The sequence below is a fragment of the Wolffia australiana genome, chromosome 3 (assembly GCF_029677425.1).
Source record: "Wolffia australiana isolate 7733 chromosome 3, ASM2967742v1".
Lineage (NCBI taxonomy): Eukaryota > Viridiplantae > Streptophyta > Magnoliopsida > Alismatales > Araceae > Wolffia > Wolffia australiana.
This window is the reverse complement of record NC_135837.1, coordinates 5245562-5270385: the sequence shown is the minus strand read 5'-3', so window position 1 is coordinate 5270385 and position 24824 is coordinate 5245562. Positions and strand designations below refer to the sequence as shown.

Sequence of the window (24824 nt, the reverse complement as noted above, 5' to 3'; positions counted from 1 at the left end):
ATGACCAATTCAGTACAAACATGTGATCATTTTAAATTCATCAAGAAAAGAACATCAATGGTGGAGGGCGTAGTAGTTGGCATGAGGATTATGAAACGAGTATTTAATTTTGAAACAACAAAAATTTCAAAATTCATGAGTATGATAACAATTTAAACTCCTCTTTTTACAGCCTAAAAACCACACATAATATTACGAGACTCGGATGAACACATTTATTAGGAATTACTTTTGTAGAAGACTTTTCATAAATAGTAACACATAGAATAATCCATTCATTTTATAATTATTGATAATATGATAAAAGCATGCATATTTTCATAGATTTTAGATGTTTTTGGTATTATTAATTTAGAATTTATCATGTTATCACTATAGTTAACTAAATATTTATGCACTAGCTATAAATTCTGCTTTTTGCACATTATGGTTATTTTTGTCCAAAATCCTTGACTTCTTTGAAATCAAGAAATTTTAGTACTGATGAGTCTTACACAGTTTCACATGTGTAGAAACTTACAGGAATGAGAAGATTGTAACTCTTAAAGAGTTGGGGAATTTCTGTGAGCTTAGTGATTCTACAAAGAGACTTGAAAGGATCAAGTGGAGTTGTGGACCTTCAAAAGAGAAATCTGAGGAAGATGGCCCACTATCTGACCTGTCCACTGGACTCTCAAAAGCCTTATAAATAAAGAAGCTAAAGATTACAAGGGGATGCTCCCAACCAATGGAGAAAAAGAGGCAAAATGGCAAGTAAAGATAATAGAAAATGCCCAAAAGGTATTTTAGTAATTCTCCTAATGTATAAATAGACTTTTTCTCCATCATTTCCCCTCATTCTGGACGTGCTCTAGCAAGTTTCTGGCCAGAAGGACAAGGCATTTTTCAGAACCCAGGTTGTTCAACCTGCTTAATATAAGTTTATTGAAGTTTTCTCTTAATCTCATCTCTTGTTTGCATTCAAAAATGCCTGATCCTGGAAAAATATGAGGATCCATACTTGAGAGGAAGCATTGAAGGCTCAGTAAACTTGCATTGAGGTTTTAGGATCTTAAATTTCTACTTTCTCCATCATTTCCCATCCATCTACCCTTAAAATCCATCACTTTCCCACTCAAAATACTCATTTTCTAAATTTTCTCTCATTAGAATAGGTTTTACCCCTCTCTAGAACTTTAACCATATCCCTAGTTACTCCCCTAAAAATTTCATAAAAAATATTCTTCACTTGCACTTTCAAATTCTATCTCAAACTCCATCTACAATCTCTCTTCATTTTCTCTCTCTACCTCCTCATTCTGGCATTTTCTCCCTCTATAATTGGTTCTTTATCTCACTAGACATTCATCCATATCCATAGTTCATCCCTTAAATTTTTCTTCAAAAAACTCCTTCATTTACACCTTCAAATTCCCTCTCAAACTCTCTCTCCATCATCTCTTCATTTTCTCTCTCTATCTCTTCATTTTCTCTCTCCATCCTCTCATTTTGATATTTTATCGCTCTAAACACGTTTATTTCTCCCACTAAAATATATCCCTATCTTTATCTAGATCCTCTAGCATTCTCTACTTTGAATTCCAAAAAAATTGCATTAAAATATCATGTTTGTCCTTTCAAAAATCAAATTTCCTGTCCTCTAACTGCCACCGTGCGGTGCCGTGCGGTGCCCGTGCGGCAGGGACAGCCCTCTGCACGGTGTTCCACGCGCGGGCAGTGCACATGACCGTAGGGCACAGGGTAGCCATGTGCAGGACTTACCCAAATCGGCTAAGTCCTGACCGTTGGGTTAAGCCTAATAGGGCTTAAGCCCATTTGGCTTTCACTTAGCAAAATTGGGCTAACCTTAGTGGGCTGACCCACTAAGGCCAGCCCAATACGGGCCACACCAGGCCCGCCGGTCCATCTGGCCTGCCGCCGCCAACGCCGCCACTCCGCCGCCGCCAACGCCGCCGCTCCGCCGCCGATCGCCGCCGGCGATCGCCGGAGTAGGTAAATAGCATATTTTTAGTATTTAAAAATTATAACAAAATCAGTAAAAATCAGAAAGAAAATTAATTTCTGCCTTTAAAAATTTTAAAAAATGAGGAAAAATCCATGAAACTAATATAATCAATTCAACATCTAAAAAATTTCTGAAATGTCTATAACTCTCGTTTTAATATTTATAGTGGTTTTTTGTGTAAATTAAATTCCAGAAAATTCTAAAAATATTTATTTTTGATTTAAGTTTTTTATACAAAATAGGAAAATTAGTGTAAAAATATTATTTTGTCTTTTTCTGTGTATTGTGCCTTTAATTTAAATCATAGGAAATTATATTAATTACCAAAAAATATAGAAAAATTCCAGGAATTGTACTTTTCACTTTTAAAATCATTGTCTTCACCCCAAGCTTGAGAAAAAGTTCTGAAATTAATTTTCTGCCTCTCTGTGGATCGACCCCTTACTTTCCCTATATTAATTATAGTATTTCAGTGGAAAATTTTAATAAATATTTTTGGTAAAGTCTAAATCAAAACAATGACATAAAACCCCTTAATTTGGACTTATCAATTATCAACCATTAGTATAAAGTGAATGAATCAATTGGGTGAAATTAAATACAAACGAGTGAATTAACCAATTGGGTATGAAGACTAACTTAAGGAGCAACTTCTGCTCAAGGCATTTGGAATTAATTCATTCACTTAATAACTAATAATCATTAGTTTTTTAAAAATACTTGCACATATAATTAGTCCATGCACTTGATAATTATCAATCACTAGTTTCTATTAAATACTAACACAAATGATTAATCCATTTACTTGATAATTAGTAGTCATTAGTTTTTAATAAATACTAATGCGTATAATTAATCAATTCACTTGAAAATTATCGAGAAGAATTTTTTTACTGAATACTAACTCATAATTAATCCATTCACTTGAAACTTATCAATTATCACTTTTTAATAAATACCAATGCATATAATTAATTTATTTGCTTGATAATTATTAATAATTATTTTTTGATTAATACTACATGTGGAATTAATTCATTCACTTGATAATTATCAATCACTAGGGAACAAGACATATACATATATAACATATTTTTGGCTTCTTCACATTATGTGGACAAGGATAACTAGTCTGGATGGTCTATATATATAACAGATGTAAAGTAAAATAAATAATGTAGTTTAATAAATATTATTGTATCATAAATAATTCAAAAAAATATCGATAAATTTTTGGTATTACACCTAAGACTTTAAATTATAGTATTAAAATAATTTGAAATAATCAGGCAAGTCAATAATCAAGTCAAGATCTACAGGTGGCATCAAATTTCCAACCTGGAGTTGAATTCCTGTTGGACAATGCACAGTGGGGCTCAAGGCTTTCAACATCTTAGAGGTGAGCCATCTGTTTTGGCAAAGAATTTATACAAGCTGTGTTTTTTATTTTCTTCCACATGGGGCAACATATCACGAGAGAAATAAACTGATAGTCAGATATTGTAGTCCAATATAACTGATATCCACCACATCTTGACGATTACAATATCCATCTCGATATCCAATATCTGGTGGCAATTCAATATTAGTCCAATATCTGATATCCGGTACCTGAAACTGCCTGATTTTGGATATTGGTTGTCTGATATCAAGATATCGGATGGCTGAACACTAGTCACAATCCCCTACAAAACAAGAGCTTCGCCACCTGCATGCAGAAAGAACATAGCTCATTGACATTGGCTTGAATATGAAGGTAATCGACACTGCCATCGATCCATCACCTCTTCAAGCCCCACTGTACAGGTAACTTCGATCAGACCGGTTAATTTTACTGTTCACAGGGATTTTAATTGTATGACTTTTTATATTTCTTCCTTAGGTTTTCATCGTTGCTCTAACAATCAAAACTAGGACTGAATCTTTGAAATTTAAAGCTCCAGTAGTAGTGGTTAGGAACTTTATATTACCCATGATATTTCTTCTCATTTTCTATTTTATTCAACTCACTTGTTTTCAGTCCTACTGATGCCATCCTTTTGAGTGGAAAATATTACCTCTTGAAAAACGAGTATCAACAAAATACTACGTAAAACAAAAAATAAGTATCGTTGAAAACAAACCTTACTCCGATTTTCCAATTCCTAAAAAATATTTATAAGCCCAAATAAGCCCAAAAAAACGAAAACAATCTACAAAATAGGAACTTCATATTAGCCATGATATTTCTTCTTATTCTCTATTTATTCAACTCACCTATTCGCAATCTTGCTGATAATGCCATCCTTTTGAGTAGAAAACATAACCTCTTGAAAAATGAATATCAACAAAAATACTACGTTTAACAAAAAATAAGCAACGCTGAAAACAAACCTTCCTCCGATTTTTAAATTCCTAAAAAATATTTCAAAGCCCAAAAAACGATATTTTAAAAAATAAAAACCAACTCTCTCCACTTTCATCTCCGGTCGGGCCTTCAATTCATGCGGCGGCGGCGGCGGCGGCGGCGGCGATGGAAGGCGCCGCCGCGAGGATCCGACGGCTGTGCGAGTCCGGCCGCATCGCAGAAGCCCTATCCACCGTCCGATCTCCGCCTACGATCCCAGTCTACGCCGAGCTCCTCCGCGGCTGCGCTTCCCACCGCCTCCTCGCCCTCGGCCGAGCTCTCCACGCCCAAATCCTCTCTTCTTCTTCTTCTTCTTCCTCTTCTTCGAATTCTTCTTCTTCCTCCGTCTTCCTCGCCAATCACATCCTCAACATGTACTGCAAGTGCCAGCGCCTCGACCTCGCGCAGCAACTGTTCGACGAAATGCCCCACAGAAACCTCGTCTCTTGGACCGCCCTCCTCACCGGCCTCGCCCACGCCAACCGCCGCCACGACTGCCGCCGTCTCTTTACCGCCATGCTCCGGACTCACATCCCCAACGAGTACGCCGTCTCCGCCGCCATCGCCGCCTCCGCCGGCGATGGCGACAGACTCTTCGTCTCCCAGGCCCATGCCCTCGCCTGCAAGACCGGCCTCTCGGCCTGCGTCGCCGTCGGCAACGCCCTCGTCGCCGCCTACTCCGAAGATGAGGCCTGGTCCGTCTTCGTCGCCATGCCACAGAGGAACTCCATCACTTGGAATTCGATCATCTCCGGCGCCGAAGGTCGCCAGGCCCTCTCGCTCTTCGCCATGATGCTCAGGTAGTGACTTACATGCATTGCTGAGATGATAATTTCATAGAATTCTGACTTGTTTGTCTCCAGGGAAGGAGTGCCCTGCGATTGCTGCACTTTGATTGTGGTTGCGTCGTCGTGCTCGGCGGCGGTCCAGTGCCACGCAGTCCAGGCCGTGGCGACGAAGACTGGGCTGATCTCCGAGGCCAAGGTGGCAACTGCCCTCCTCAAGGCTTGCTCGCTCATCGGCGGCGAGCCGGAAGAGCTCTACGAGCTCTTCTCGGAGGCCAGGAGCAGGGACTTGGTCTCCTGGACGAGCATCATCGCCGCCGTCGCCGGGGACGACGGCGGTAGCCAGAGCCGAAAGCCCGGCCACCACCAGGCGGCGATGCTTTTTGCCGGTCTTCGGAGGGAGGGGCTGTCGCCGGACAGATACACCTTCTCGGCCATGGCGAAGGCGTGCGCGAGCTCGTCTGCTGACCGCCATCCCTCGGCTCTCCATGGCCTCGCCATGAGATCGGGCCTCGCCGGCGACATTGTCCTCGGCAACTCCCTCGTCCATGCCTATGCCCGCTGTGGCAGCGTCGGCTCGGCGGAGAAGCTGTTCGGAGAAATGCCGGCCAGGGATTTGGTCTCCTGGAACACCATGATCAAGGCTTACAGTCTCCACGGCAGGGGGCAGGCGGCGCTGAAGGCCTTCGCCGCGATGGACGTGGCGCCGGACTCGGCCACGTTTGTAGGGCTGCTCTCGGCGTGCAGCCACAGCGGACTGGTCGAAGACGGGAAGGCCGTCTTCGACACGATGGCCGGGGAGCATGGGGTGGAACCAGAATTGGACCATTATGCCTGCATGGTGGACGTGCTCGGCCGTGCCGGCCGCCTCGTCGAGGCGGAGGAGCTGGTGGAGCGGATGCCCATGGAGCCCGACGCTGTGGTCTGGAGTGGGCTCCTGGGAGCATGCAGAAAGTATGGGGACTTGACAATGGCGGAGAGGGCAGCTCAAAGACTGGTGGCCGTGGCGCCAGAGCGGTCGGCGGGATATGTTATCATCTCCAGCATGTATTCAGAGCAAGGGAGCTTTGCTGAAGCTGCCCCTTACTGGAAGGGAATGAAGGAATTGGGGGTGAAGAAGGTGGCAGGACTGAGTTGGATAGAGATAGGGAACAGGGTGCATGAGTTTGCAGTCGGCGGCCACCGCCACCCGGAGATTAAAGCCATAATGGCAGAACTGAGACTCCTCTTGGTGAAGGTAAAGGCAATTGGGTACGATCCGGAGACGAGATTAGTGCTGCATGAGATTGAGCAAGGGCAAAAGGAGGAGCAGCTGTATTGGCACAGTGAGAAACTGGCTCTGGTTTATGGTCTTATGAATGCCTCCCCTTCCCAGGATTCCATCAGAATCATGAAAAACATTAGGATTTGTGTGGATTGCCATCGGTTCATCAAGCTGGTGACAAAGTGCATGAATAAGGAGGTCATTGTGAGGGATTCCAACCGTTTTCACCACTTCAAGGATGGGTTCTGCAGCTGTAATGACTTTTGGTGAATTTTCAATTCCCCAGCTTTTATTGCTCCTCTTCAAGTTTATACTTCTCAAGTATTTTGGTGGAGGAAAGTTGAGTATGAACTCAATGGGATTGAAAATTGAACCAGTACAATGGATTAAAAATTGAGGGGAAATGGGACAGGTGTACCTTGAGGGAAAGGATGAATCAAGGGTTGTAGCCGCAGCCATTGAAGGGGCGGTTTCTGTCTGCGTTCTGATTGGCATACTCGCCGCTGAATTGGCCGGAACTGCGTCGGTCGTACTCGCCGGAGTGGCCGTAGTAGTCGGAGCTGAAGTCGCTGCTGCTGCCGAAGAGCGTTCGTCGAAACTGCTGCATGTTGGCTGACTGCTGTCTGGAATCAAACACTGTGCTCTGCCCAAATTTGACGCCGTTTGTCAGATCGGGTATGTCCCCTTCATTGTCCAGCGCCCGCAGCACCTGCAGCAGGATAGAGAGAGCATGAGAGGGTTAAATAGAGATAAATCTATTTATAAACATATGTAGCGAGAGAGAGCCAAAGGAAAGAAGTGATTTTTTTACCGCTAATAATGTGTCTTCACTACAATTATTCAGACGAAGAGGGAGAGAGAGAGAGCTAACGAAAGAAAGAATCAAACTCTCATTTTTCTTATTATCAATGGGGTTTTAGTACTTATTAGTAATTAAGTTAGTCAGATTGAGAGAGTAAAAAAAGAAAGCTTCTCCTTCTCTCATTCGTAATGGGTCTTTACTACGTAGTAACTAAATTATGCATACATAGGGAGAGAGACCGAAGAAAGAACAAATCTCTCTTTTCTCTCATATTGTTTAAATAGACAGAGGGAACAAAGAAAAGATTGTTCGTTCCTCAATCATGATGTATCTTTAGTACATAGCAGTAATTATTCAGAGAAAAAACACAATAGAGGAAAATACTCTTTTTCCCCACTCTCACTGGGTCTTAATTACTTTGCAAAGAAAAATAATATTTATCTCTCTCTCGGTATGGATCTTTACTAGCAGAAATCAAATATTTAAACTGATAGAGAGAGAAATAAAGTACATTTGTAAGAACTATTTTTTTCTGACTCGTAATGGGCCCTTATTGCATTTAAAGAGGTTTCTTTTCAGAAAGAGGTTTCTTTTAGGAAGAGAAATGCACCTGGACCATGCGAGGACGTTTGGGTGCAGAATGACGGACGCAGGCAGCAGCAACTTCCACCATCCTGAACATCTCTTCCTTGGCGTAGTTGCCCTCCAGCCTTGGATCTGACAGCTCTTCGAAGTTTCCGGTCTCAAGAGCATGTATTAGCCGTGGTCGAGCCTGGAAAGAAGATGAGATTAGAAAAAAAATGATAAAAATAAATAATAAACATAATCTGCAAAACAAAAAATAACAACTATATTTCAGAGAAAAGTAAAAAATAATAAATAATGAAGACATTATTATTGAGCTTTTTCATAAAAAGTGATAATAAATAAATAATTAAGGTATTTCAGAAAACTGTGATAACAATAAAGATATTCCAGTAGAAAATAATTCAAAATAAATAGTGAAACTATTTTAGAAAAACCCCATAAAAATAAGTAATGAAAGTATTTGAGAAAAAAGTGATACAAAAATAATGAAGAGATTTTAGAATATAATGATAAAATAAGCATTAAAGTTATTTCATAAAATGATAATAAAGAATCAAGATATGTTAGAAAAAAATGATAAAAAATTAAGATAGCTCAGAATGAGCGCCAGAGACTATACCCATTCCACTAAACTCTCATCTCCCAGAGGTTGAGAAGGGTCAACAGGCTTGCGGCCTGTTATAAGCTCTAGAAGCACCACTCCAAACGAGAACACGTCGGATCGGTCTGTTAGCTTGCCACTTGACGCATACTCTGGTGCCATGTACCTGCGGAACATGTTAACCAATCATCCAAAGAACAAAGTAGGGGCGTGAGATTCAATCTGATTGATTGAATGATTTGTGCAATCATGGACTCGAATGATCATATCCAGTCCTCGATTGGCCAAGGCCATCAAAGGATTTGGTCCACAATCTGGCTCATATTAACAATCTTATGGGCTGACCAGGGCTGTTAAATCGATCAGAATAGCCGATCGACATATTGTCTCCTCTTCCTTGATTTCTTGATTGAAGGATTTTTCTCATTTACTGGTTAAACTGCAATCCAATTTGATCTGATCACTGTTCCCAAGAACGAGGTGAGACCAGAAATAGCTAAACTGGAGTCTTTAGAAACACACCCGAATGTACCCATGATGCGAGTTGATACATGAGTATGCGCGTCATTGGATGGCTTTGCCAGCCCAAAATCAGCAACCTGAAAAAAGTATTAACCTGAAAATTGTTAATCTAACTGTTAAGTTAATGGAATATCAGATTTTTCTAGATCAACATGCCTGGGCCTCAAAGAAATTGTCTATGAGGATGTTGGCTGACTTGATATCCCGATGGATAATCCGCGGATGACCTGAACCCAGAAATATAAATGAGAAGACAAATAATCTAAATGATCAAACAAAAACTAATGCCACGTACAGTCCTCGTGGAGATAAGCCAGACCCCTGGCAGATCCAATGGCGATTTTCACCCTTTTCCCCCAGTCCATTACCGGCAGTCCTCTTGCTGCATCATTGGGCCACAATAAATTAAAATTAGACTTTACAGCAGCTCATTAATTTTGCGGCAGCGATTTCAAATATTTAATTTAATGAATCAATCAGAATAAAAATGGCCTTGACTATGGTCAGATCTGACGAATCTATCGCCCGATTGGCTGGATCAAAACCAGGATGAGTCAGTTGTTTGGATTCAATCAGTTCATCACAATCATCGAATCCCTATAAGAATGGCATGTTTGCTTGGATCGGCCCATAAAATCAACAAGCGGATTGGTCCAATCTGCGATTTATTATGACAAGTATGATAAATCCCAGCTAAGTAATTTCTTAAATGCAGAGCTGATGGACATAACCTTATCTCAAAAATCCTAATTCATGGATCATGATCAATCATGTGCTTGAGAGAGAAAGAGCAAAATATATACTGAAATAATGTTCATATCCTGATCGATCCAATCGATCAAGGTTGATCTTTACAACACCTTAATATTCTTTTACATGAATATATATTACAAGAAGACCTACGTTTCATCAAGATTCTTTGAGAAGATTTCCAGTTTATCAACCCAAAAAATTAGAAAATTCTAAAAGCATGGACTCTGCAGCGGCTTACCATGCAAATGATGCTCTAGGGTGTTGTTGGGGACGAATTCATAGACGAGTGAGCGATGATTATCCGAGATGCAGTACCCCACAAGGGACACTAGATGGCGATGATGAACCCTGCTGATGATCTCCACCTCAGCCTTGAACTCCCGCTCTCCCTGCCCACTCCCTGCCTTGAGCTGCTTCACTGCCACCACTCTCCCATCCTCAAGCCAGCCTTTATAAACGCACCCAAAGCCCCCCTCTCCAAGAAGATTCTCCCTTGAGAACCCATGAGTCATATCGGCTATCTCCTCGTAGGTGAACCATAGCTTGGATCCTCCAATCCCAGTTGAGTCAGCCTGGCCGCTGTGTGTCGTGGCGTAGCCTCTGTAGCTTCCCGTCGATGGGTAGAAAGACCCTGAACGTTCAGAGCTACCAGTCTGGTTTGTCTGCCTGTAATACGACTCTGCAAGCCAAAAAAAGAACAAAAATTCTAAGGAATTGCAATTCAAATTCACAGGGACCCATCAACCTGATCCCTCTGAAGATGAACCCTTCACTCAATCTGATCTAGTCGTGAGAAATGTTTGTGATCTGATTGTTGCTTCCAATAGATCTACGCAATCCAATTGCTTGGCTAAATCTCGTAATAGGAAGATTTCGTCAATAAAAAATCATGGGATTTGACCTAAAATATCTGCAGACCGAATTGAAGAGAGAAGAGAAAACAACATTAAACTAATTCCGAATATTGATATGAATACATTTTTTAATACATATACACTTAAAATTCAGCCCCTAGGATGCGTAGTCGTTAACCATCAGGTTTGATCACGATCTTAAAAGCAATCAATCACAATGCCTTAGAACGTGGTGGACCCCAATGCCGATTAAAATGAGGATCACACGATATCTGGGAGAAGAGATTTAGAGTGGGTGAGACCTGATTGCACCGTGAAGCTATGGGGGGTTCTATACTGTTTCATCTGCCCCTCCTTTTTCCTCTTCCTGCGTAGAAAGAGTAAGAAAACGACAAAGGCGGCCACTAGAACTCCGGTGACAGTGACGGCGACGACAGCCCCACTCGCAATTCCGTCTGATCCCACCTTCGTCTGGCGAGAATAAGATGACGAAGACGAAGAAGACGGAGTCTGTCGCAAGGAAGGGGGAGATAGCTGGAGCTTAGGCACACTGGGCTTAACAGGATCAGGCTCTGAGGGAGTCAACGTAGGGGACACGGAGGGGTCAACAGAAGGCAGAGGAGTTGACGGAGGGGGGGTCAACGACGTCGTCGCCGCAGGCGGCGGAGGCGCCGGAGACTGGTCTTGCGGCGGTGGAGTTGGTTTGGTCTGATCATTGGGTTCTGAGACAGGAGGAGAGGGCGGCGGCGGCGGCGGCGACGACGACGACGTCGGCAAAGACGGCGACGACGAAGACGAGGGAGGTTGCTTGGGAGGAGAAGGGGTGGGCAGAGATGGTGGTGGGGAGGAGGAAGGAGGAGGGTCTTGAGGAGCAGGCGGGGTTGGACTGGGAAGGGGGGGTTGTTCAGTTTCTGTAGCTGGTGGTGGCGGCGACGACGACGACACGGGTGATGGCGGCGAAGGCGGTGTTGGGGACGGTGGCGATGGGGGAGAGGAGGAAGGAGGCTTCGCAGAGGGCTCGTCTTGGGACTTGGGGAGAGGAAGAAATGGCAGAATTGAGTTTCCTGTACCAAGATCACCGGCTGGAGCGTCCGCCGACTCAGACATTGTTCAGAGGAAGAACACGATCATCAGTTTTTGATTGCAGATTCAATCGGGTGATTTTGGGGGAGGAAGAGAAAGAGGACGGAGAACTCTTACAGAACGATCTCTGATATCCGCCGGGGAAGCCGCTCGATCTCTAGCTTTTCCTGAAGAGAGATGATCGGTTAGGGTTTCCCAAAAATAGGAGGACAAGAAAACCGAAGATAGCCAAGCATTACTCGCCTCAATCTTCGGGGAGAGAAACGAAATTCAATTTGCAATCCAGAGAAAGGTGAAGAATAAGGGAGTTGTACCGATCGTTGTGCTGCTCATTCTGAGTTCGGAGATGATCGACGAAGATCAGTGTAGCGGATCGAAGCAAAATGAAGCTGTTTTCGACAGAATTTTCTCGTCCTGGCGCGATGGGGAAGCGGTTGAACTCGAATTTCGCGATTCTGCGACTGCGCGTTAAGATTTTGAATCTCCATTTGAAGAATTTGATCTTCCGCCGCGGATGCTGAAGCTAGAGACGATCAATACGATCGTGATGATTCTCTGATCTTGGATCATCTATCTTTCCCGCTGCGGGTATTTATAGGATGACGGTTCGTCATCCGTTTCGTTCAAATACGTCATCCGTCATACCGGTGGCTGATGATGGAAAATCAAAAGAATTTTTTTATTTATTTATTGGATCAAGTGAAAAAGATATGATAGGGAAAGAGTGATCAGTGGGGTATAGGGAGTGATTGATAACTGGGTGTACGGAGAGAATGATAGATAGATAGAAAGATAGATAGATAGATAGATAGACATAGATAGATAGATAGATAGATAGATAGAAAGATAGATAGATAGATAGACATAGATAGATAGATAGATAGATAGATAGATAGATAGAACAAGGACTTGTGCTAAAAGACTAGGCTATGTCATATTTTAAATCTATGCTCACTTCACAATCGGTTCACACCAGTCAAGAATTGATGCAGGTTATCACTCCTGTCATTTCTGTTGAAGATAATGTTTTTTTATGCAAAGTACCAGAAATAGCTGAAATAGAGAATGTACTAAAAAATATGAAGCAAGATAGTGCTCCTGGTCCTGATGGTTTCACACCTCGTTTCTTCACCACATGTTGGGATATTGTCAAAATAGATGTGCTAGCGGCAATTCAAGAATTCTTTCAGCAAAGTACAATGCCAAAAGCATGGAAAAGTACTTTCATATCCCTAATATCAAAAACTCAGATGCCAAAGGAATTCTCAGATATGAGACCTATCAGTCTATGTAACACGATTTATAAAATCATAACCAAAATTATCTCTAACAGATTGAGTCAATTGTTACCAAAGTTAATATCCGATGAGCAATATGGTTTTGTAAAAGGTAGGTCTATACATGATACCATTGGATCACAATATTAGAGGTCAAAATGCTATATAATCAAGCTAGATATGGCAAAGGCATATGATCAAGTAGAATGGTCTTTTTTATTACAAGTTCTAGAACAATTTGGATTCAGCACCCAATGGATTCAACTAATCAAGGCATGGATCATGAATAATCATTTCTCTGTAATAGTAGATGGCAATTCCACACCTTTTTTCCAAGCAACATGAGGGTTGAGACAAGGTGATCCGATATCAGCAAGTTTATTCATACTGGGGCAAGAAGTGCTAAGTAGGAATATAAGAAAGTGGGTATCTAATGGAAGCATTAAAAACTATCATGTGAAAAGAGGATGCCCGTTGATAACACATAGTCTTTTTGCCGACGATACGATTATTTTTCTCAATGGTGGGACAAATTCTATGAGGAACATGATGAAATTGTTAAAACAATTTGAATGTTTATCAGGCCAGAAGATTAATAAGACTAAAAGTGCCATATATATTGGAGCCAAGACTAGCGAAAGAAAAATGATGCAACTTGAGACCATTACGGGTTCTACATCAGGAGAATTGCCTTTTCAATACCTGGGTTGTCCTATCTATAAAGGGCAAGCTAAAATAAAATACTTTGAGACCCTCATCAACAAAGTCAGAAACAAGCTTGATGGATGGAAAGGTAAGTTTCTCTCTACAGGAGGGAAACTCATACTCATTAACCATGTGCTTAATAGTATTCCTATTCATACTTTATCAGTTTATGATGTTCCAAAAAAAATCGTAAACATTATGTCCAAAATCATGTCAGATTTTTTTTGGTCAGGAAGTAATGGTGAACAGAAACATCATTGGGTTAGATGGCAAACAATATGTATGCCTAAAAGTGAGAAAGGATTGGGAATTCGGAAATTAGAAGATATAATGAGTGTGATGCGAATGAAAATGGCTTGGAATTATATCACCAAAGAGTCACAATGGAGCAGATTACTTACACATAAATTTGGTATGATGGACCAACTAAGGATACAGTGAAATCTACCACTTAGAGTTAGGAAAATTGTTCAAGCATGGCAAAAGATGACACCAGTAATCTTGTGGAGGGTTGGAAGAGGCCACATCAATGCTTGGTACACGAATTGGACGGGTGTTGGATGTTTGGCCCACAAAGAAGGAATTTACATAGAAAACCAGATGACGCGGGTGACAGATTTTCTCATAGAGGAGTGGGAAGAGAGAATGAGGCATATGGGTTGCTCTATTGATATTATAGAGGCCATACGAGGTCAAAAAATCAAAATTACTGATACGGAAGATGTACCAAGCTGGACTCTACACCCGAGTGGTGGCTTCACTGTTAAGACAGCATGGCAGTTTGTTCGCGAAAAGCAAAAAGAATCAATTTTTTTCAAAGGTATTAGGGATCAAACCATTCCTCCCAAAGTTAGCATCTTCTGTTGGAAGCTGCTACATAATAAGCTTCCTTTGGATACTAATTTTCAACATATTGGGATTCAGCAGGCATCCAAATGTATATGCTGCTCAAATCATCCAAATGAAGAGAACAGATTACACCTATTCTACAATAGTGAACTAGCTCACAAGATTTGGAGTTGGTTTCTATTAATGTGGAGACTTCCAGAAAAGTCAACTAAAATATTTGGGGGTTGGTTACTTTTTTTCTGGAAAAAAAGAACGATGGAAAGGAAGGCATAGATTTTGATGAGAGGCTCATTTATGTTCCTACAGTGGGAAATATGGAAACAACGAAATGAGAAAAAGTGGTCGAATCCCCTCACTTCACCACTGCATTTCACGCGAAGGTTTAGGAAAGCCATACACCAAATGGATCTTATTGCCAGGCCTAAAAGAATTTCGTGTCAACAAGATCAAGAAGCACTATGTAACTGGGGAGTAAATATTGGAGAATTAGCCTATCATAGACAGATAATAATAGTGAAGTGGTGCCCTCCTCCGCAGGGTTCTTTCAAACTTAATATTGATGGGGCATCACGAGGCAACCCTGGTAGATCTGCGGGAGGGGGAGTAATCCGTGACTACGGTGGAAATTTAATAGGTGGTTTCTCTAAAAACTACCAAATAGGAACAAATATGGAAGCGGAATTTAGAGCTCTGCTTGATGGTCTGAAATTGTGCCACCAAATGAATATACATCCAGTTATTGTTAAAACTGACTCACAAAGCTTACAGAAAATAATTGCTAGCAAAAGGTGTAATGTGGGAAATCTTCAGCGCAGATGGAATAAGATGCTAGTTTTTTTCCCCTAATTAAGCGAATGGAGCATATATTCAGGGAGGGAAATGCATTAGCTGATGGACTAGCCAATCATGGATTACATATCAGAGATAAGATTATTTTCTCTTCTTTGCATTCTCTACCGAATCTATGTAGGGGGATTTATCTCATGGACAAATTAGGAATGCCATACATAAAACAAATAAAAACCATTCCACACAATGACACGCCATATTTGGGTTAGAGGAAGTTCTGAAATTATAGCAGCTATATTTAATAGCAACACTCGTTAGATTTATGATGCAGGATAAAAGGGATATCACACCTTGAAAGGACATAGAGTAGAGCTGAATAAAGGGATGAAGACCAAAGTTATCATGTCAATATGCTTTTGTTGTATGGAGTAAATGGTGCTACTGGTAAAAGAAAGTTGACATACAAGGGAATAGAATTCATCACATATGACGGAATAAGAACTGGCACCCAAGAGGGACAAAGAGGTGAAACCCAGCTCCTAAGGTGATTCCAATACAAAGAGAGCGAGATGGGTAAGGACGCAAAGGCAACATAAAAGATATGCAGTTACCGATAAGAAGGAAAAAAAAGGACAAGATTGTAATTCAATTAAGGGAAGTCAGGGCCACATGAAGAGGTTATATAGAACAAGGAGAGGGAGAAGGCAAAGTTTCAGATTAATGGAAGCACAAAGTGCACAATTTAACAACAAGGTGCTCATATCCATCATGTACAAGTCAAGAGGGCATGTTTTTAAAACATTTTACTTTCACATTCATACCACTAAATTTCCTTTAAAAAACAAAAAAAAAAACTTTAGATGCCAAGAGGAAAATCAATTGTTGATGCCTTATCTAATCGTGCTATTTGTCTAGAGGAAAAATAGTTTTTTTGCAGGTTAGCAGACTTATCTCTTTCAGCAAGACACAACTATCGTCTGGAATAGATGGGGATCCACTGCGTCAAGCGTACAAAATGTCTTCCCTCTGGCCCGACATAGTTAAAGGAGAATGGTGGCACAAACCTATACGCATTGATACATGTCAACCATTGGTGGCTCACAATAACTTAGCATACCAAGGTGCACACGTTTCATGACAGGGTCTTTTATTTTTCCCAGATGCATGACACTTATGCAATTATTTTTATCTATATGCAATCTTTTTATATTCATGAATAAGTTTTGAAAATCCACATATGCGACGTCTCCCTACTAACGCTGTTGATCAAATATCCCAACGAGATGAATTGAGATCAATTGGGCCTTCTCATAAGTACTATAGAATAATCTGCCTTGTTATTCAAATCTGATACACCGTTTTTGTATCGTCTATTGGTTATAGTGTAAGCTTGTTTCCATGGAGTCTTTGATCAGTGCAGTTGAAGGCGATCCGGGGAACCAATACGCCAGATTTGGGGGTAAAGGAAAAGTCATTGGATAACAGACGACAAAGCTAAACGAGCAAGCAAAAGGATATTGGCAAAGATGAATCAGAAGCCCAAGGAGCAACACAACATAACTTGAAATATAAACACAATAGGAAAAAAGAAGATCTCTTACATCAAAATTTTGTGGATCAATTCTCAAGCACAAAGGGCAACACCTTCAAGCCATATAAATCCAAATTTGTTCAAGCTCTTTTCTCATTAGTACATCCTTTTTCCCCTTAAAAATGGTTGACGCTAACCCTCATCAAATTCAATTGTCTCTGGAACTGGCTTTGGGGGAACAGGAGTATACTCTAGGCAGTAAACAGGTACAATCCATGTTGTGTCATATGAATTGCGAGTCCCAGTTTTTTTCCATAGTGGTTATGTCTAGTCTTCAGTTGTGTCTTGGTTCGATATTGAAGGAGTATGGAAATCACAGGTATAGTTGGGGGACGTCAACCTTTATATTTTCATATTAGAACTAAACTGGATCTAATGCTTGACTATTTTCTCATAACTCTACTCCTCATAACCTATCATAATTTCAATTACACAATACATGTGTCAGCATCCTTCTCATATTGTGATTTAATGAATTCTATTTTTTCCTTGCATATATTGAATGAGCTAAAAAACTTTCTTAATCAAATGCAGGAACTTTCATATAAGGAATCACAATAAGAATCGCCTGCTGAAGAAGTTTTGCCAACATGCTCCAGTGACACTGTCATCCAGCAAGACAAAGATTGGACAGGCAGAAGGTGAGGCAAGAAAGCAGGTCTCAAGATCTTATGAACAATCTTGACTGCCACAATCAAGACACGACAAAGAAAGGGAGGAAGAACAAAAATCAAAACGAAGAAGCATCCAAAAAGAAAAGTTGGGGGCAGAAACGGCTTTCAACCGAAAAGAATCTCAAGCAGCTGAGGAAGAAAGATAATGTGACAAATAGTGGAAGAAACAAAACTGGCCAAAGCATTGAAGCGATGACGGGTTTGAAAAAAGGGGGAAAAATCTGCAAGGCATCAAAAGAGGAGGGGCAAAGAGAGAAACATGCTCCAATCGATATTCATACATAAAAGAATGCTCACATCAATGATATTCCGGCCAACTAGGCTATGCAAATCAATGTACTATCAAGTTCATATCAATGGAAATTTGTTTATATAAAAAAAAAGATAGATAGATATATAGATAGAGATAGATAGATAGAAAGATAGAAAGATAGATAGATAGATAGCTAGAAAGATAGATAGATAGATAAATAGATAGACATAGATAGATAGACATAGATAGATAGATAGATAGATATATAGATAGATAGATAGATAGATAGATAGAAAGAAAGAAAGATAGATAGATAGATAGATAGAAAGAAAGAAAGAAAGAAAGATAGATAGATAGATAGATAGAAAGATAGATAGATAGATAGATAGATAGACATAGATAGATAGATAGATTAGATAGATAGACATAGATAGATAGATAGATAGACATAGATAGATAGATAGATAGATAGATAGATAGACATAGAGAGACGGATAAATAGATAAATATACAGAGATAGAGAGAGAATTGGGGGAGAGAGAGTGATAAGGAAAGCAATAAAGATGGGTAGAGGAGAGAAGTAAGATCTGTAACAATTGACTTTTCCATGTCAACAATGTGACTCTGCGAAGTCAGGTCCTAAGTCTTTACAAGTCGCCCCGTCATTAACAATGAGCCACTTCCTAGTTTTTCACGAGCTGCTTCCCGATTTTTAACGAATTAAGCACACTTCTCTTTAATCAACCACTACACTAGTTTCGTGTCACCAGCTAAATAAATACGAAATATTTTCCAAATATAACGCGTTATGTAAATTGATCACAAAATAATGTATCAATTGTATTGTAATAATAGTTATTATATTTCCTTTGATGTAGTAATTCATAAATAAACTGAAGCATTCAATATAGGTAAAGTATTCTTCAATACTACACTATCTTTTGTTTCTTACACTCAATATCAGTTTCACTATCTCAATTTATTGATTTCTCTTGACCTCTAGAAACAAATTCGACTATGATTTGTCTCAATAAAAATAATAATAATTCAAATGATGAACGAGTCACAATATATTCACATTGAAATACCAGTGTACAATCTTATGTCACTAGTATTCAACGATAAATCTCAATGTATCAGAATCAAGATTTTTTTTTGTTTCATTTAGTGTAAACAGCACACAAGTTTGAGATGACCAATCATGAACAATCTGGAATATTTTTCAAAACAAATATTTTACTCTCCTTTTATAAGTATAAAAAATGAATAAAATAAATTATGGATTCCTCAATCTATTTTTGTCAATGTAATGTTTGTTAACTTCTTGTGAATTTATAGACTTCCTGAATTAAAATTCTGTGAAACAAAATATGGAAATGAATGTATAATCAATTTATAACTTTTTATGCAAACTATTATAACTAACTTCTATTAGCCCATGTCTATAGATCTTATGCGTATGACCCTCTAGGACCATATATCTATACAGTTAATAACTTTGATGCCCCAATATATATTGGCAAAACTTATTAATTAGCTTTATCAATATATTAATTAATCAATGATCCATTTAACATAATGAACATGTTATGTTTCTAGCGCAAGGGCTCCCAGCTATACCTTATGCTTCACAAGTTACAAGGTATTAAATAAAATCCATCATGAAACATTTATCATCATAGATTTCAACACATATATTTGTATATATATACATATACATATATGAATTCATCCATGTGAGACTCCCAAATGAGTTTGTGTATATTTAACTAACAAACCCTAGTCCGTCATTGGTGTTAGTGCTGATATGTAACATGGATTGTTGGATAATATATTCTCCAACATCTGCATGACAATGGCTAGGGATTTAAGGCATCTCTTTCATTGAATCAATCTCCTCATATACAGAGGGAAAATGATCCCATCTCTATAACTCAATCACTTTTGTTTTCTTATTTCTCTAACTGGGCTAAGACTTATCTGAATACCATGATTTGGGACTCACAAGTCGCAATCAAAATATAGTTTTCCATTCAAAATATGTCTTTGGTGTCTCAACTCTAAGAACCACTTATATGGTAATGACATGAATCAACCTGATTGACATATAGGTATAATACCATTCAGTGAAATCTTTCCCTAATGGGCACCCACTATCTATCTTTAGCATTTTTACACTAATGATCATGGGATCAGCCATATTAATCACATTACTAGGATCAGATAGTATTATTGTTTCTGGATAGTTCAATGTCCTTCCCAAATATCCATCAACAAGAAATGTTTAGATTATGACCTCACGGATTCAGAGACTTAATTATAAATATCACACATTAATAATAATTTATACATATTTATTTCAGTAAACTTAAAACATGTTATAGAATATAAAATTGTTTGACAACCACACGATATCCATCCACGCCAATAAATGAGATTTTTTCAAATCAATTACTCTTCAGTTTATAGAGCTAAGTTATTCGATATCTTATGATCAATGAAAAAGTTGAATTGCGAATAGGATTTAGAGTTACAAAGTACTATTTGAGAAAATAATTATTTCATTTATGAAAATAAAGAGTTTTAATTTAGGAAATAGGAAACTCGTACATCAAGAGATAATGTTGAAGATCAATTTTTTATTAAAATTAAATACATTTGTCTGATATCATAACACAACTCCAATTTGTGATAAGAAATTGTATAATTCGATTTAAAACGTAAGTATGGAATATGCTACTATTTTATCCTAAACTATTACCTGAAGATTCTTAAATTCTAATTTCAGTTTTTTATATTAATAACAGATATTTATTAACAGAACAATTTCAGGGCCGATTTAAAATTTAAAATGGAAATTTCAGGACCAAAATAATTTCAATTTTATGAGTTATTATCATGGATTAAAATTATAATTGATATGATATAAAGGATAATTTTCACCATCTAAGAGAAACCATGTTGAAGCTAAGGAAATGGAGAGACAAAATAAGCTTGATCTCACAATTGACAGAGTTATTGATGACTCGTAATTATGAGCGAGTATACATTGATCCTTGGTCAATCTCAGTAGTAAAATGATGGTATGAAACATATATTACAAGGTTGACACATTTGGATCCTATTTATAGACTGGAAGTCAGTGAGTGAGGATCCAGGAAGTAGAATACTATGACATGACGTATGGGAGACCATATCGGCATGTATGATCAAGGTAAAGATTGAGTAAACTAATCTAAAGTATGATACATCAATTTTTCGGTATTTTTATATATATTTTTTATTTTTACCTAATATTCATTCAAACTTTACTTTACAAGTTACATAATATATTTTTCGGTATTGTTCTATATCTTTATTATTTTTATTAATGATAAGTACAAAGAAAATAGTATTTTTTTAGTTTGAAAATGTTTATGACTTTGGACATTGAAAAATTAATTTTAAAAGCTGAAATTTATAATTTAAAGCTGATTTAATATCTTATAAGTATTTTATCATGGTTTAATGGGGTTTTGCCATGTGTCACTTTTGCTTTCTCCTATTTTTTACCAATGATAGGACACATCAATCATATGTAAAAGTATCAATATGGAATCAAGATGAAAAAATCATGGTGAGGTGATGAATGCAGTAATCATATGATTTTAACCTCACAATGATATATGTGATGATGAAAATATCTTTTTTAGATACTAATGCAATGTAGGTTTGTGTACACATGATTGAATGAAATTGTTTTTTGCAGTTTTATGTGATAACTGCAGCATGTATTAATATGTTTTTTTTATTTTTTCAGGGCATGTGGTCCAATTCATTTGGTTCACACATGGAGTATTCAGGGCACTGTAATTTACCATAAATACCTTAATTTTTTATATATCTAAATATATCTAAATATATCTAAATAAATCTATATATATTCGTGTCAGGACATATGGCTGAATCAAAAAAATCCAATATTTGTTTAAAAATAAATGCTTCACAGTTTACTGTGAAATCCCTTAGTGTGGTGAAATTAAATTTGTTTGAACATGATGCCATTATGGTGCTGAAATAAGCACAGTAAACCTGATTAACGTTTTGCTATGAATATGTATCTTTTATAGTGTCAAGGACACATGGAAACAGATCTTTGAATGACGAACGAAATGAGGATGAAGGCACAAACGTATTACATAACAGAACCTGATCAAACTGGTGGCTGCATGGGAAAGATATAAAGAAGATCTGATGGATCAGATCATCGTTGATTAAAAATGTAATACATGGAGATCCAGAAATCCGATTTTGTCACAAAATTTACCCTCTATCTATCCATATATACTCTCTTTGCTTCTATTTTCTCTATTTATCTTTGGACTCTATGTTATTATAAAATTATTTCCAATCCTTAAAACCTCTACGTAAAATTTTATTAAAAAATCATCCAAATTCCTTTAAAATCTATCACTGTATTTTTCTCTAACGGATTTTTTAGAATTCTTTTCCCTATCTTGATGACACCCATTCATTTCTAAGAATTATTTCTCTAATTGTCCAAACTTTGGATAAGTCTGAAATTCCTCTCCCGCTCTAAAATCTTGGGCCCCCAACTCTGTGCTCAATTAGAGTTGTTCGTTGTCATTTTTCCAAATATTTTTGGCATGACAAATTGGTTAATTTTTAATATTTCATTAAAATATATTAACTGTACAATGATATTTCTGTAAAATAAATAAAAAATCATATAAAATCTAAGACTGCTAAAAATATTTTTAGAACCATTTATTTATTTATAAACATTTAATATTTTCAATTGAAAAGTTAATCAATTCAGATTTCCATCATATTTTTCTGATGGAAACATATGTGACTGGAAAGGCAATGACACATTCCATATATCGTTCAATGTTCATTTATACAATGCATGTGTGATTCTTATAATAAATTCCATAAATACATGTAATGAGTAAGTGAATTACGATGATATCCTACTACTAGTGTTCGCCCATCCCGATACCGGTACCAGATGCCGGTATCGGGAAGGATGCTGTATCGGATACCGGAAAGGCAATTTCCAGTATCCGTTCTTTTTGATACCCAGATATCGGATATCGGTTACTACAGTGCCGATATCCGATATCGATATCTGTCTCGATGTCGGCATCTGTCTGCGTCTCAGGGGGGAGGCTAACGACATCGAATATCGGGTGTGGATATCGGTTTTCGATATCCACATAGAAAGTAAGTGAGGTTTTCAGCGATTAATGTGGGCAAGAGAGTAGTAAGTGAGGTTTTTTATTGTTTACACATCTCATTTAATATATACAGCCAAATATTTTTAATTTCTTCCATATGGGATAACAGGATTCGGGTTTGGTGTTAAAATCCGAATCCCTTTATCCCATATGGAAGAAAATAGAACTTTTTACTTCTATTTATTGGGGACGACGTATTAAATAATAAACATATATGATGTCCATTAAATATGACGAGTATATATTAAAATAACATTTTACCATTTAAAGTATAGTCGGACTCATTTAATATATACCGAGAAAGGTTTCTAATTTCTTCCGTGTGGGATAATGGGATTCTGAGTGTACATTACACTTCGAATCCTGTTATCCCACATGGAAGAAAATAAAAAATTTACACTCTATATATTAACTGAGATTTAAAATAGATTGAAACCATGTGATGCTAATGTACGTAAGTCAAACATTGATATAAAAATTGTATTTTTACTGTCGATACTGGTTCCGATATCCGGATACCGGTTCCGATATCCGGATATCAAAAACCGATATCCTGTATCTGGTATCCGTCGCGTCCCTATACATACGGTATCCGGTACCAATATATGTCTACCCCTCAGAGACGGATATCGTCCGATATCCGATATCCGGCACCGTCCGATTTTTTTTCGAATATCGGTTGTCCGATATCGGATGACAGACGGATATCGGTTGGGCAAACCCTACCTACTACCAATATCACTAGGCTTTTCAAACATTCAGTCTAGATATATACATAATATATGAATATAATAGAAGTATCTAGTTTCAATCACATGATAGGTATGGAAGATTTGGTAGACATTAGTGTGAATAAACTAATGATAGATAGTGGGTCGCCTTTGGGGAAAGAGATTCAGTGAATTGAGATGAATGAATCCCTGAATTTTATTATACTAAACTGTCAATCATATTGATTCATGTCACATTTTTGTAAATATTCTCAAACCTGAGACATCAAAATTGTATCATGGATGTGCAGTATTGCTTTGACTATGACATATGAATTCCTATTCATGGAATTCTAAATTACCTTAGCTCAGGTGTATGAATAAGTTTACAAAAATAATTGATTGGTCAAAAGGAGATTGTCTACCCTCAAGGAGGCATATTAAGGAAGTGAAATATCAAAGAAGATTTATTCAATGATTTTTCAATGTTGACCATTAGTAATATGGATGATTGTTTAGGTTTTGATTTTTGAACATACCCTTAGTTTCTTCTAGAAAACAAGGTTTAACTTGGAATTCCACAGGCTGGAAATTCAGCACAACGATTGGGTTAAATCAATTAATGACTAGTTAATCTATATAGTAATATATAATGATACATTATCCAAGAGCGCCACACATAAATGGTTTTTTGGGTGTCGATAGAGATACTTAAAGTTTAGGAGTCTCATGAAAAAATTCTTATTCAGTAGAAATAATAGAAGGCCCTGAATGCAGTTTACCCAGGCCAAAACCTTTAGTTGTCCATCCTTCTTTTCACTTATCCTTGTGGTTCCTGTATACTCGTGATGCAATTCGAATAACATTACAACTACTTTGGATAGATAATGGGGATCATTGAGATAAATAGTAAATTAACTGTCTTGGGATCATGGAGATACACCTAGAAGCTACACACCTGAGCAACTCAACAGGTCTCACTTCGGGAACCGAGAAATCACAAACTCAATCTATATTATTGTGCTTGGAGCCGTGGGCTTCACAGATCTATTACAAGAATTTTATTTTAAATCTTCCTTTACAATATTTCTGT

At 38.2% G+C, this 24824-nt stretch overlaps 2 protein-coding genes across 2 annotated transcripts; one reads left to right on the top strand and one right to left on the bottom strand.

The window, feature by feature from the left end:
* Positions 1-4453: 4453 nt before the first annotated feature.
* LOC144700731 (pentatricopeptide repeat-containing protein At1g71420-like) lies at positions 4454-6746 on the top strand. The gene is made up of 2 exons (XM_078572215.1): positions 4454-5191; positions 5255-6746. Exons 1-2 carry the CDS (start codon positions 4518-4520, stop codon positions 6708-6710), a joined length of 2130 nt encoding a protein of 709 aa, XP_078428341.1. The 5' UTR covers positions 4454-4517; the 3' UTR covers positions 6711-6746.
* Positions 6747-6780: 34 nt separating this feature from the next.
* Positions 6781-12195, bottom strand: LOC144700732 (proline-rich receptor-like protein kinase PERK15). The gene is made up of 9 exons (XM_078572216.1): positions 11958-12195; positions 10863-11810; positions 9945-10385; positions 9249-9335; positions 9110-9180; positions 8954-9030; positions 8450-8597; positions 7853-8014; positions 6781-7149 (listed from the first exon to the last, which is right to left on the bottom strand). Exons 2-9 carry the CDS (start codon positions 11665-11667, stop codon positions 6877-6879), a joined length of 2064 nt encoding a protein of 687 aa, XP_078428342.1. The 5' UTR covers positions 11668-11810; positions 11958-12195; the 3' UTR covers positions 6781-6876.
* Between the last annotated feature and the right edge of the window lie 12629 nt (positions 12196-24824).